Below are 13,893 nucleotides of genomic sequence, written 5' to 3'. Positions count from 1 at the left end.
AAAACTGCTGTGCAGGAGCATTGTTGTGGGGCAGCAGGCAGGAACGGGGACTCCAGAATCCTGACTTGGCCCTTTATAGGCCCCTGTGACCTTAGGCAAGTCACTTACCTCTCTGTGCCTCAGTTGCCTTACCTGTAAAATGAGGATAGTAATAACAGCATCTGTTTTGTAGGGTTTTGTGAGGGATAAATAGATGAATATACCTAAAGGGTTCAAAGAGGGTCCGGCGTGTTGAAAGTGCTGCTAGGGGACAGAAACCAGGCAAGCGTTCCATAAAGGGCCAGATAGTAAACACAGTAGGCTTTGTGGGTGTCTGTCTGTCGCTGTAGCACAAAAACCACTATAGATCATGCATAAGTGAACGAACACAGGCATATTCTAATAAAACTTCATGGGAAGTTTGTATTTCATACCATTTTCACAAGTCACGAAATAATCTCCATTTTGATATCTTGTCAACCATTTAAAAATGTAAAAACTGTTTTTGCCTTGCTGGCCATGTGAAACGGTAGGCCGAGCCAGGTGGCAGGCCAGATCTAGCCTGTAGGCTGTAGTTGGTCATGTTTTTACTGTGTTGCGCTATATGGACACACCATGATTTATTAGGCAGTCCTCTATTCATGGATTCTCAAGGTGGTTTCCTGTGTAATTATTAGCAAACAACACTCCTGTAAATATTCATGTACCCAGGTTTGCACATACATGTGAAAATACCTGTAGTAGGGGAAATTTCTAGAAACCGAATTCCTGGGTCAGAGGGTACATGTGCTTTCCAAGCATTTTATGGAAGGCACTAAACTGGTTGCATCTCCATGAAGTTTGTGCCAGTGAACGTTTCCTTCAGCAGCCCTGGACCAGCAACGGGCTTGCTCCCCACTAGGCTGAAAAATGCCACCCACCCCCTCTAATTCTGCTTGCGGTCGTGGGGTCTTGCCATCCGCACTTGAGCAGTTGGAATCTCCTGGTGAACAGTCCATTCCTGTGGTAGTTTTACAAAGGTGAAGGTGAAAATAATTCCATGCTCATTTAGCAAATTTAGAAAATACAGAGAACAAAGAGGAAAAATAGGTCACTTTGAATATCACCACGCAGAAGCCGCTGGTGACATTTTTTGGTATGAAGTTTTCTTTAAGCCTTCTTTTTTCTTCCCAGCCATTCAGATGTGGTTGATTTTTGTTGGGTATTCATCTGGTTCAGCCATCAAAAAGCATTTTTAAAAAGTACAGAGAAAAAGCGTCCCCTACCCATGCCTTCCTTTCCAGCCCATGTTATCCCTCCAGTTAGCAACAGTAACTTATGTTCTATGTATTCTTCAAGTTTTTTGTGCATTACACAGCCTAGTGCAAATATGGATTTACATTCCTCTGCTGTTTTCCCTACTTGGAAGGTAGCTCAGTATATGCTTGTTTTGGTAGCATGTGGGGAGTCTCTTTGGTCCTTTGTTAGAGTCTAGAGTTTCCTGAATCCTCTGTACAGATAGGGATGAGCTGTCATTCATCTTCCCAGTAAATACAGTATTAATGCACATTAGACCATGTCCAGGCTGAGTCCCTCCACAAAGAGCTGTAGTAAACAACTCGTCATGTGTCATTTCCCACATTTGCAGGTATATCTTGTCACTTTCTGCAGTCCTCTTTGCTGGATCAAAGCAAATGTGCACTGATAATTTGCATAGCTACTGCTGCTGAATTGGGTTCTTCTGGCATTGTAGCAAATTGTGCCAGTTTAGACCCTCAAGGGCAATATATCGAGTGTTTTTATGAGACATGGGTTATTCCTAATGTGATGAGTAAAAATGGTTCCATAGGGTGCGTTTGGTTTGCATTTCTTTTCTTACAAGTGAGGTTGAGCATCTCTTGAAATACTTAAGCCTTTAGTGTTTCCTTTTCTGTGTGCTGTCTAATCATATCGTTTGCACCCTTTTCTCACTGGTTGTTACGCTTAGAGGCTCATCATGTCTCAAGTTATTTCTTAATGATTTCTAGAGGCTCTTTATATATGAGAGATAAGAGCTTTGTGCTATGGATTGCAGATATTTCCCCCCAGAAAATCATTTGGTTTTTGACTTGGTGTGTGCGTATTTGTGTGTTTATCTCTGTATTTTTAAGGATCAGATAAAAAAATCTAATTTTTTTTAGTTTTACACTTTTCATTTTTAAATAATTTCAAACATATAGCAGAGTTGTAAAAATAGTACAGAGAACTCATGGTAGTTCTTTACTTTTTATCTAGATGTATTAGTAACAAATACATCTTGCTGTGTTAACAAATCACCCTAAAATTTAGCAGCTTAAAACAACAAGCTTTAACTTATCTTACATAGTTTCTAAGTCTTGAAGCAAGTTAGCTGGAGGGCTCTGGCTCAGAACCCCTCACCAGGTAAGAGTTCACATGTCAGCCAGGGCCGTAGTCGCCTGAAGGCTGGACCGGCCTGGGGAATCCACTTCCAAGGCGGTTCACTCCTGGGGCTGTTGGCAGGCAGCCTCAGCTCCTGCCCATGTGGGCCTCTCCAAAAGGCACCTTACAACATGCTCTGAAGTTCGCTTCTCCCAAGGTGAATGACCAGTGGAAAGAGGAAAGTGTATGCACAATGGAAGCCACGGTCTTTTTGATAAACTGATCTTGGAAGTGGCATATGATCACTTCTGCCAAATTCTTTGGGTCCCAGAGACCAACCCTGGTACAATGTGGAAGAGACCGAATATGATGAGGTAGGAAAATCACCGGCAGCTGTCTTGGAAGCTGGCTGCTGCACCAGATTTACCCACTATAAATATTTTGTTACATTCACCTTATCCCTAGCTCTCGGTATATACACTTTTTATTTTTAATTATCTGGAAGTACACTGCAGACGTACTCCTTTACTCCTTAATATTTCAGCCTTTGAGAACAAGAGCATTCTCTTACTTGACCACAGTAGAGTTATCAAATTCAGCAAATTTAGCTCTGAGACAATGCCATGATCAAACCCACTGTCCGTAATGCAATTAGCCAGTTGTCCAATGACCGGGTCAGGTCTTACTCGCCTTATTTAACCTGGCATTCTAGCATGTCTGTGTTGGCCATGGCACAGAGCCCGCAGAGCGTGTGTGTAGGGGTAGTGTGGAGTTGGCCAGCTCTCTTCCCTGCTCACTAGGCTGCGCACCTGCTGCCAGCCATCTGGGTGGTTCTGTTTTCTCTGTTGTAAATACTCCCACAGCAGGTAGCCCTGTGAACAGGTGCCTGAATGCTCCTTATCACAGATTACTGGAAGGGCAGTACCAGGCCAAAGGTTGTGGCCCTTTTGAAGTCACCCGACCAAATTGTCTTCCATATAGGGTGTCCAGGTGTCTCCCCAGCCCCTTCTGAGCCAAGGGCCTCTCTGATCTCTCCTTAGAGGCTGCAGGACTTTGGGAATGGATGAGTAGATTGATTTTTTTTCTTGGTTTTTGTCTTTGAATTGATTGGTACAAGTTATTCAGGGCCAAGCTCAGAATGGATGTTAGAAGAGTCCAGGGGCTTGTCATAAAGCCATAAAACAAGTTATAACTCTGAATTGTGAGTTGGTTTTGGAGCATGGCTGTGTTGGGTGGCCTTGGGCAAAGCCCCTTGAACCTGAATCCTCCTTCGTCACCTTGAAGTCACTGGGTGGTGATAAGGCAGGAGACTCTGGACCAGTCATTTCGGCTCCCTGGCCTCCGTTTCTCATCTGTGAAATGGGCCCACTATTATCAGTGTTCTCAGGGCTGTGGAGAGGCCACATGAATGGGTACAGGTTCATGCTGGATCAGTGTGAGCTGTCCCTGGGGTGCAGGTTCTGTGACCGTGAGTGGGAAGGCCCCAGCCCACTGTTGGTGTATAGCCGGTGCTCACTGGTTAGTCACTGGCTGCCGAGGCTGTGATGCGCCAGGAGGAGAGTGCGGAGGGGCCAGGAGCTCCGACTAAGGCATGTTTTAGGCATGTGACAGATCTAGTGCCCATGTCATGTGTGCAAGTCTGATTTATGCATGCACACACCCACCCATACCTGTAGGCTTATGTGGCACCCAGGTAGGCCTATAGCCACAGCCAGACAGGTATGTGGAGGCAGAGGCCCAGTACTTAGAAGGGGCCTATGACTCCCAGGCCTGGACCTGCCCCTCAGTTACCATCCTTACCCTCAGCTTCCCTGGGGTCCTCGGTCCCTGTTCCCTCTGCAGCCATCAGCCCCCGGTATGCAGCCGCACATCCACGCAGGTGTCCCCCCAGTTAGCTGGACAGTGAGGCCAGGGCTGGCGGCTGGGACGCGGTCCCCACCCGGCCACCTCTTCCCCCCTTGCTGCTGTGCTCGCGCTCCCTGGCCCCCCACCTCCCGCTGGGCAGCTGGTGTGGTGTCCCCGCCGCTTCCTCTGCTGCCCCCAAACCCTGCAGAACTCAACTTTGTCTGGGGTATTGGGGGGTGGGGCATATGGGGAGGGAGCTGAAATCAGAGGCCAGAGATATGGAAGGGTGAGTGGGTGGGGGGCAGAGGGTGCAGGCGTTGGGGACAGGGAGGGGTAAGGGTGGACAGGTGCAGGGGTGAAGGGAGATGGGGCAGAGGTGGAGGCATGACGTGGGGAGTTCAGAAACCAGAGGTGGAAAGGAGGGCCCTGGTGGGGTCCTTTCTCTCCGGACCAGGCATGGCTCAAAGGGGGTGCTTGTGGTGGGAGCTGCAGGGGTCTGCAGTGCCTCGGCACAGTGGGATCCAAGGTCGGTCTGACCCCTGCCCCCACCCCTCTCCCTCCCTCCCTGCCCAGATCCCGGCAGCAGCTCCGCTGAAGGGCCCAGGCCCCTCCTTGTCCCCTTCACTACCTCACCAGGCCCCTCTGGGAGACAGCCCCCACCTGCCCTCCCCACACCCCACACGGCCCCCTTCCCGGCCGCCCTCCCGGCCCCACTCCCGCCCTCCCTCCCAGCCCCAGAGCTTGTCCCGCCCGCCCTCAGAACCCGCCCTGCACCCATGCCCCCCACCCCAGGCACCCCCAACTCTGCCTGGCATCTTCGTCATCCAGAACCAGCTAGGCATCCCCCCACCTGCCAGCACCCCAGCCCCCACTGTCTCAGGCCCACCCCAGCCCTCTTTGCGGCCCCCATCCCAGCCCCCAGAGGGGCCACTGCCCCAAGCCCCCCACCTCCCTCCAGCCTCCACCTCCTCCATTGTGGCCTCCTCCGAGACGTCCACCAGGTTGCCAGCCCCCACACCACCCGACTTCCAGCTCCAGTTCCCTCCTGGCCAGGGGCCCCACAAGTCCCCCACAACCCCTCCGACCCTCCACCTAGTCCCTGAGCCCGCAGCGCCCCCTCCACCGCCTCCTCGGACCTTCCAGATGGTGACCACCCCCTTCCCGGCGCTGCCCCAGCCGAAGGCTCTCCTTGAGAGGTTTCACCAGGTAAGCAGAGGCAGAAGCCCACCCCGCCCCTTACAGTCTGATTGGGAGTCCCTCCCTCCCCCTTTGCGGCTTTCTCTTCACCCCCAGCCCTGGGGCCTGGTAGCCCCCCACTCCTGGTGTGTCTCCCCCACCTCAACCACCTGTCCCCCTCCTCAGGTGCCATCCGGAATCATCCTCCAGAGCAAGGCTGGGGGGGCCCCTGCTGCCGCACAGACCTCTGCCAGCCTGGGGCCCCTCAGCAGCCCCACTGCGTCTGTGCTGGTCAGCGGGCAGGCCCCGTCTGGGACCCCCACCGTCCCCAGCCATCCTGCTGCCCCAGCACCCATGGCCACAGCAGGTAGGGGAGAGGCAGCCCACGTGGGAAAACGGGGGGCCTGAAGGTGGGTGGGAGGGGGCTGAGCACTGGGGAGCACGGGTGGGGAGGAGCTGTGGGTGTGTGAGCCGGGTGGGTCACCCGGGCGGCATGGGACAGGGAGGGTGGGGGAGGAAGGGCTGTCTCCTCTGGGCTGAGCGGCACTCAGTCTGAGGCTGGGCCAGAGGAGAGCGGGGTGCAAGTTTGGGGGTCATGTTTTCGGGGGCCCTTCAGACCAGTGACCCCACCCCCCGCCCCAGGCCTCCCTCCTCTGCTTCCTGCCGAGAGCAAAGCTTTTGCCAGCAACCTGCCCACCCTGAGTGTGGTCAAGGCCACGGTGCCTGGGCCAGGGAAGTCCTCCGGGCTGCAGGTAAGAGGCCGCCAGAGTAGGGGGCTGGGCGCAGAGCTGCGTGGCCAGAGCGCCGGGCAAGGGACCTGTGGGGGGCAGGTGGGTGCAGAAAGGGGCAGCGGAGGCTGACAGGCACAGTCAGATGGGCAAATGAGACAAGCGGTGGGTAAAGCACCAGGACAGTCCAGGCAGGGGGCACGGGAGAGACAGAGGCAGCTGGACAGAGATCCACAGACACCAAAAGGATAGGGTGACGAGAGGGGGCCTGAGTGAGACCCCAAAGGGGCACCTGGGACAGGAGCCGGTGAGAGGTTGAGGCCGCAGGCAGAGGAACAGGGTGAGACTGTAAGGTGTCAGGACAGGTGGGGTGAGACCCTGGACAGAGGTGGGGGTAGGGTGACGGTCACACAGAGGGTGGAGGGGGGCCGGTGTGGGAGATGCAGGCCGGCTAGCCAGACTGGGAGAGGGGCGGTGTGGTGGGGTCCCGGGACTGGGGCAGAGACCTGCTGGGAGGGGGGGAGGGGGAGGTAAGAGGACATCAGGGAAGGCACCACAGGTGACAGGCAGGTGGGGGACCAGGACCCAGGGGTTGGAAGAGGCCTCAGGGACAAGATTCGGAGAGGCCGAGCAGAGAGGTCATGGGAGAGGGAAGTCAGGCGGGAAGAGAGACCCTGCAGACCCGACCGGGTCGGCTGGGTGGTGAGTGTGGAGTCCGAGGCCCTCCGCTGGCTGACGACATGGAGAGAGACTCTGGAAGTGCCCAGTGTCCACACCGGGAGTCAGCCAGCGGCTCGGACCCACGCAGCGGAGGGGAGGGGCCCGGGTGGAGGGCATCGGGGCTCAGGCCTGTTCATCGCCCTCCCATGCTGTGTCCCTGCCTGGGGCCGGGACCTCATCGGGACGTGCCGGCCCCCTCCCGTCTCTGTCCGGGCTGGGAGGCCCCGGGTGCTGGGGGGAGGCCTGTGCGTCGCCCACCGTCAGTGTCCCTCGCCTCTTGCCCCCCTGCAGTATGAGAACAAGCTGAGTGGCCTGAAGAAGGTGCCGGCGCTTCAGCCCAGCAAAGAAGCCTGGTGAGCTCAGCGCCGCGGGAGTGGGATCAGGGACCACCCTTCAGCCCGAGTACAAATCCCTGCTCCCCCTCATTAGCTGTGTGGTTTGGGGCAATACTGTTTCCCTCGAGGACCCTCAGTTCCCCTCTCTAGAAAATGGGGTGGTAATAGTGATAATAGAGTGAAGGGCAGGGATTTGATTAGACTGTTACAAAGGCTGGGGATCTGGGTGGATGATAGATAATTGGATGGATGAATAGGGGTCTGGGGGTGTGGCTGGGTGGAAGGGTGCCTGGGTGACGTGCTGGAAGCTTGCCTGCCTTCTCTCCCTCGCTCCTGCCCTCCCGCCACTGCAAGTGTTTATCGGTCCTCACCCAGTGCCCCATCCTGTGCTGGGTGCTGGACACATGAGGCAGACCTAGTCCCCTCCCCCCAGACTGCGTGGGGGCCGCTGGTCCTCAGCGCTGGGTGGAGACGAGCATATCTGGGGGAGGGGACAGTCACACAATAAAGATCGCATGAGTTACCCACGATGACACGTGCTGAGGTAGAAAACAGCTGGCTGAGAGAACAGGACCTTCCCAGCCGGAGGGCCGCGCAGCCTCCCTCCCGCCTTGCGCGGGTTGCAGTGGGCCCGGGTCGGCTGGGACATGCTGACCCCAGGTGGCAGGAGGCAGGATAGCAGGGAGGATGGGGCCTGCCCTGTCCGCCCGCTCGCAGCTCGGTGGCCTGGGGCCGGAGGGCTTCTCTCCGGGCCTCTGTTCCCTCGCGTGTAACGCGGGGGTGACGACAGCACCTGCTTCCTTTGCTTGCCGCCAGGGCGTTCACGCTCCCCTGCTAGCCTTCGCCTTCCCGTTGTCTGCCTTGTGGCCGGGCCCGGGGTCGGGGGGCCCAGGGTCGGGCCGGCACCACCGGTTCTCAGTGTGTGGTCTCTCCCGCCCCACCCCAGTTTCCTGGAGCATTTGCACAAACATCAGGGCTCTGTCCTGCACCCTGACTACAAGACAGCCTTCCCCTCCTTCGAGGACGCCCTGCACCGCCTCCTGCCCTACCACGTCTACCAGGGCGCCCTCCCCTCCCCCAGCGACTACCACAAAGGTGAGGCCTCCTCAGGATCTCCCCACCGGAGCTGCAGGGGGTGCGGGCAGCTGTGCTGGACGGCGACGCAGGTGCCCATGAGCCTTCCACCCTCAATGTCTGTGCCCCTGGCCCTCTTCTCTTCTCTGCAGTGGACGAGGAGTTCGAGACGGTCTCCACTCAGCTGCTGAAACGCACCCAGGCCATGCTCAATAAATACCGCCTCCTGCTCCTGGAGGAATCCCGGGTAGGCTGACCGTCACCTCCTTCCCCTGGGGACCCTGCCACCCTCAGAATCCTCGGAGGGACGGAGGGAGGCTGGTGGTCAGATGACAGGGGCAGTCTGCATCGGGCCCCACCCGGTTGCTCTCTCCTCTCCCTCCTGCTGCTTCACCTGCCCACCTTCTCCCCCCCAGAGGGTGAGCCCCTCCGCCGAGATGGTCATGATAGACCGAATGTTCATTCAGGAGGAGAAGACCACCCTTGCCTTGGACAAACAGCTAGCCAAGGAGAAGCCTGGTGAGTGGGGCCCGGAAGGGAAAGAAAGGTGCCCCCAACTCCTACCCTGCCGCGGCGCGGGGGCGTGGAGAGCGGTGCCTGGCCTTACCTTCCCCACCACCAGGCGGCGCCCGAGCCCGCCGTCCTGTGGCTGGGTCTCCCCTGGCCTTCCTGCTCCGAGACCATGAGAACTGAGACTGTCTCCCTCCGTCACCGTGTACCATTTCACCCCCTCCACCCTGGCATGGAGGGAACGCCCTGCCACCCCTAGGGGAAGCAGGAGAGCAGAGAGCCAGGGCTAGGGGGAAACCAGCAAGGTGGCTGGGTTGCTGGGTTGCAGAATTTAAAGTGACTCCCAGGTTCCAATCCCCGCCTTCACCTTAGGGGGATCTGGGAATTCCTGAGGAGGGTCATACCCAGCAGGGTGTCCCGAGGGTTTGCCGAGTCAGGGGCTTAGCCCGGGGCCTGGCGGATAGCGGGTGCTCCCTGCACGCCCGCTCCTCTTCGCGCTGCCCCGCTGGCCTTTCCCTGACCCCCACGGGTTTCCCTGGCTCCCCGGTTCTGCAGATGAGTACGTGTCTTCCTCGCGCTCTCTCGGCCTCCCCGTCGCCGCCTCTTCCGAGGGACACCGGCTGCCCGGCCACGGCCCACCACCATCCTCGGCGTCCGGGGCCCCCGCGCAGCCCCCGCTGCACCTGCCCACCAAGCTGGTGATCCGGCACGGCGGGGCGGGCGGCTCCCCCTCCGTGACCTGGGCCCGAGCGTCGTCTTCCTCACTGTCCTCCTCCTCGTCCGCCGCCGCCGCCTCCCTGGATGCCGACGAGGACGGCCCGATGCCCTCCCGCAGCCGCCCGCCCATCAAGACCTATGAGGCCCGAAGCCGCATCGGCCTCAAACTCAAGATCAAGCAGGAAGCCGGGCTCAGCAAGGTCGTCCACAACACGGCCCTGGACCCTGTGCACCAGCCCCCGCCCCCGCCGCCCGCCGCGCTCAAGGCCGCCGAGCCCCCGCCCCGGCCACCGCCGCTGCCCCCCGCCGCCGGCCAGATGAACGGCACTGTGGACCACCCGCCCCCGGCCGCCACCGACCGCAAGCCGCCGGCCCTGGCCCCGCACTGCCCCCGCCTGCCCCTGCGGAAGACGTACCGCGAGAACGTGGAGGCCCTGGGCGGCGGGGCGGCAGAGGGGCCCGGGACCGGCAGAGCCCGGGGCAGCAGCCCAGTGCCGCTGCCCACCAAGGTGGACGAGGCCACCAGCGGGCTCATCCGCGAGCTGGCTGCGGTGGAGGACGAGTTGTACCAGCGCATGCTGAAGGGGGCCCCGCCGGAGCCCGGGGCCGGGGCCGGGCAGGGCGGCGGCAGCAGGGATCCCGGCTGGGAGGCACCCCCACTGCCTCCCGCCAAGCGGCGCAAGTCTGAATCGCCAGATGTGGACCAGGCCAGCTTCTCCAGTGACAGCCCGCAGGACGACACGCTCACGGAACACCTGCAGAGCGCCATCGACAGCATCCTGAACCTCCAGCAGGCCCCAGGCCGGACACCTGCACCCTCATACCCCCACGCTGCCCCGGCGGCCGCCACGCCCGCCTCCCCGTCACCCCTGCACAGGCCAGAGGCCTACCCACCCTCCAGTCACAACGGTGGCCTCGGCACCAGGACGTTGAACAGATAACACCGGGCTGGTCTTCCCTTCCCGGTCCCCTCGCTCCACTACGTGGAGGCAGAGGGACAGCGGGGCGCCCAACCTCAGCCTCCTAGGGGACACGAGCCAGGGATCCCCTGACAGTCTTTATTGCCTAAGTTATTTGAGTCACGAAGGCCTCCTTTCCTGCCTCCTGCTTCAGCCGGGTTGTTGGGTGGGGCTTGTGGGTTAGGGGAGGGGGCTGTAATGTAAAGTGCCCCCCCCCCCCCCGACAAAGGAGGGGGAAATCCTGGTGTGTCAATTCCTATTTCTCCCCGCTTCCTGCCACACTCCACCCCTCCGTCCAGGGGCCGTGTGTGTGCGTGCCAGGCATGGAGGCCGGTCCCACTGCTCACACGTGTCAGGCTCCAGGTTTGTCTGTGTGGCTTCAATCCGTGCGCCAAGGGCTCAGAGCTGGGAGGGTCCTGGGGAGCGTGCTCAGCCTCTCCCCACCGCCCCCCACAGGCTGTAGAAGGAAATGCAGGGAAGGGGCGGCCTGAGCCAGCATCTCGCGGGTCCCCAAGGACCCCCAACTTGGAGAGCTGTGCCCGTGGGCACCTGTGTCACATCTGTGTGTGTGCGCGTCCAGCTCCGTGTCCCATGTCCCGGTTGGTGTGCTCAAGTGAGAAAGATTTCGAACCTCTAGTCCCTCGACTGAAATCCGAGCACCTCCAAAACAGGAAACCGGGGTCTTCCTTCCAACCCTCCACACCCGCTGCCTCGCGCCCCCCCCCCCCAGTCTTCCCTCTGTTCTTCCTGCCGCCAGCCACCCGCGCCAGATTTTGAAATCTCGGAGACAAAACTAGTACTGTAAGATAAATTTTTTTGTACTGTATTTATTGTGTATAACGATTTTTTTAAAGGAGAATTCTGTACATTTAGAACTCTTGTAAATTAAAAACTGATCCTTTTTTTAAAACTGTACTGATGCCCCCTTGGCCCTATTGCTTTTGGGTCTTTGGGGGGCCCTTTGGAGATGGTGTTGGGGTGAGACCTGGGTGGGGAGAGGGATGGGGAGGGCTTATTCTACATATACTTGGCGAGCGCCCACTGGGTGCCAGGCCCTGTTCGAGGCACAGGGGTGCAGCTGAACAAGGCAGGTGGAACTCCTTCCAAAGTGGAGCCGACTCGCTCACAGATAGTAAAAGCTAAAGCAGGCGACTGCTGTCATTCCCGGTAAGGCTGCATGGACCCAGCAAACAGAATCAGCACCTACTGAGCCGTTGCTTCTAGGGGAACTACAGGGTTAGCTTCCTTCCAGCCTCTGATCACGTTTTTGTCAACTAACCAGTACATAACCTCGTTATATGTATGTTCCTGTAAAGACACCTTATTAATATGTATTGCTGATTCATTCCCGCGAGATCACGGCCAAGAGCACCGTAACTCACGCCTGAACAGGGCTGCTCTAACACATTCTCTCTGTGAGGCACATCCCAGGAACACTGGCCAGAACGTCAGCACCACCACGCCCAGGGCATATTAAGTTGAGTAAGGAAGTCCAGACGTGTGGAAAACGTAGCGCCAATTAGGCCTTGACTTGTCAGTATGAGCTCTGAAACAAGGCGGTGTCACCTTTGCTCAACTTCAGTTCAAAACATGCCTGGTGGGCGACTTGAAAAGTTTTGCCCCTCAGCACCGGTCCTCAAAGTGGCTGCAAGTTTTGGGGTTACAAAGTTTAACAAGTAGACAAATTCACAAACATGGAATCTGCAAACAAAGATGATTATATACATGGGCCCAGTGTCTGATGGAGCTAGGAAGAAAAATCAAGCAGAGTATTAGTTTCCTGTGGCTGCTATAACAAAGCACCACAAGTCAGGTGGCTTAGAAGGGCAGCTTCACAGCTCTGGAGCCTGGAAGTCCCAAATAAAGGTGGGGGCAGGGCTGTGCACCCTCCAGAGACTCCTGGGGAGTCTCCTTCCTGGTCTCATCACTTTGTGGTGTTCCCAGCTGTGCTCCCTGCCTGCAGCTCCGTCTCTCCATTTCCTGCTTCTGTCCTCACATGGCCATTTTCCCTCCAAGCCCGTGTCTCTCCTCCTGTTTTTGTAAGGAGACCATTTGGACTATAGTCCACCCAACTCCAGTCTGACCTTGTCTTAACTTGCTTACAACTGCAGTGATCCTATTTCCACATAAGATACGCTGCTGGGCCTGCCTTAGGACGTCAGCTTGTCTTTTGTGGGGACACAACTCAGTCCCTAACGCTGGATAGAGTGGATGAGGCACTGCTAGTCCCTAGGACGCCTTTGTGTGGACTAGAAAGCAGCACCCTCTTCTGGGCACCAGAGTTTGAAGAGTGGAGTGTGAGCTGGTTTCCAGCTTCCCCTCACCCATTCAGTGAGCACTTTGTGCTGTGAGCAACCTGTATGGTTGCACATCAGGGCACTTGGGATCAGGTGGGAAGGGTAGACTTCTTTGAGGAGGTGACATCTGAGCAGAGACGTGCATGAAATGAGGGAGGGAGCCACAGGGAAATCGGAGAAAAGCACGGAGGGCAGAAAGTACAGCCAATGCAAAGGCCCCGAGGCAGGAACATGCCTGGAGTGTTCACGGACAGCAAGAGCCTGGGGTGGGGAACAAAAGGTGAGGTCAGAGGAAATAAAGGGAGCCTCTGTTTAGGGCCACGTGCTCCACGGGCGAGGAGCGCTCTTCAGGGTGAGACGGAGCCACAGGTAGGCCCTGGGCAGAGGGCTTGAACTGACTTAGGGTTCCCGGGCGCCCCCTGGCGGCCGTGTGGGGCAACAGACGGAGGGTGCTGAACCGAGCCCAGCGTGGAGGCGACGGCCATTGCCTGCGTGCAACGAGCCGCGGCTGGAGCTGGGTGATGCGCCCTGTATCTCTGCAGGCCTCTGGAGGTATTTGTGTTGGGGAAGCTAATGTGTGCGGTATCCGAGAGAGGGGCCGCCCCGCCCCCCGGACCAGGCTGGAAGACCCCACGCAGCTGCCCCGCGGACTCAGGCCTCAGTTCTGGGAGGCCGGCTGCGTGCAGCCTGAGCAGAGGGACAGCCATGATTAATGTTTATGGAACACTTACCGTGGGCACTGTTCAGAGCCCTTCCCCTGGCGTATTTTACTTGGTCTTCACAGAAGCCCCTGTACAGGAATTGATAACCCCAGCTGCAAGAAAACTGAGGCCTGGAGGAATGCAGTAACTGGCAGGCAGTCTGTCTGCCAGCCCATGATGGTGGCCTCTGCACACTCAGCTCCCAGGGAGTGGGGGTCAACAGCAAGGCTTTTCCTAAAGGGCCATGAGGGAGCCAGAGATCCTCCACCTCTTTCCCACGCCCCTGGAAGCTGGGGAGGAGACCAAAACTGTACCACCTCCTGCAAAGTTAGCCCTCAGGACCAAACTTCATAGATGCCAGCTCCCAGATCCTCGGAAGCAATGGCTTTTCCACAGCTGAGGCATCTGGGAAAAGAGGGAGGCCCAGAGGTTACCTCGAGACCCAAGTCACCTGGGCACTGAGCAGGACTGGAACCCAAGACGGACAGCATCCA

General features: G+C 57.8%; 1 protein-coding gene across 3 annotated transcripts in view; it reads left to right on the top strand.

The window, feature by feature from the left end:
* Window positions 1–11,316, top strand: part of BICRA (BRD4 interacting chromatin remodeling complex associated protein) — a 73,185-nt gene extending 61,869 nt beyond the window's left edge. For all 3 annotated transcript variants that reach the window (XM_057492663.1, XM_036885458.2, XM_036885457.2), the window contains 8 exons: window positions 4,756–5,388; window positions 5,545–5,725; window positions 6,001–6,110; window positions 7,098–7,159; window positions 8,088–8,236; window positions 8,368–8,462; window positions 8,632–8,734; window positions 9,281–11,316. In XM_057492663.1, the coding sequence (XP_057348646.1) occupies window positions 4,756–5,388; window positions 5,545–5,725; window positions 6,001–6,110; window positions 7,098–7,159; window positions 8,088–8,236; window positions 8,368–8,462; window positions 8,632–8,734; window positions 9,281–10,383 (2,436 nt within the window). In that variant the 3' untranslated portion in view covers window positions 10,384–11,316. The remainder of the gene's footprint in view (window positions 1–4,755; window positions 5,389–5,544; window positions 5,726–6,000; window positions 6,111–7,097; window positions 7,160–8,087; window positions 8,237–8,367; window positions 8,463–8,631; window positions 8,735–9,280) is intronic.
* Window positions 11,317–13,893: the final 2,577 nt, after the last annotated feature.

Source organism: Manis pentadactyla, chromosome 15 (assembly GCF_030020395.1).
Source record: "Manis pentadactyla isolate mManPen7 chromosome 15, mManPen7.hap1, whole genome shotgun sequence".
Taxonomy (NCBI): Eukaryota; Metazoa; Chordata; class Mammalia; order Pholidota; family Manidae; genus Manis; species Manis pentadactyla.
Note: the sequence above shows the minus strand (reverse complement) of the source record. Positions and strands in the feature narration are given on the sequence as shown.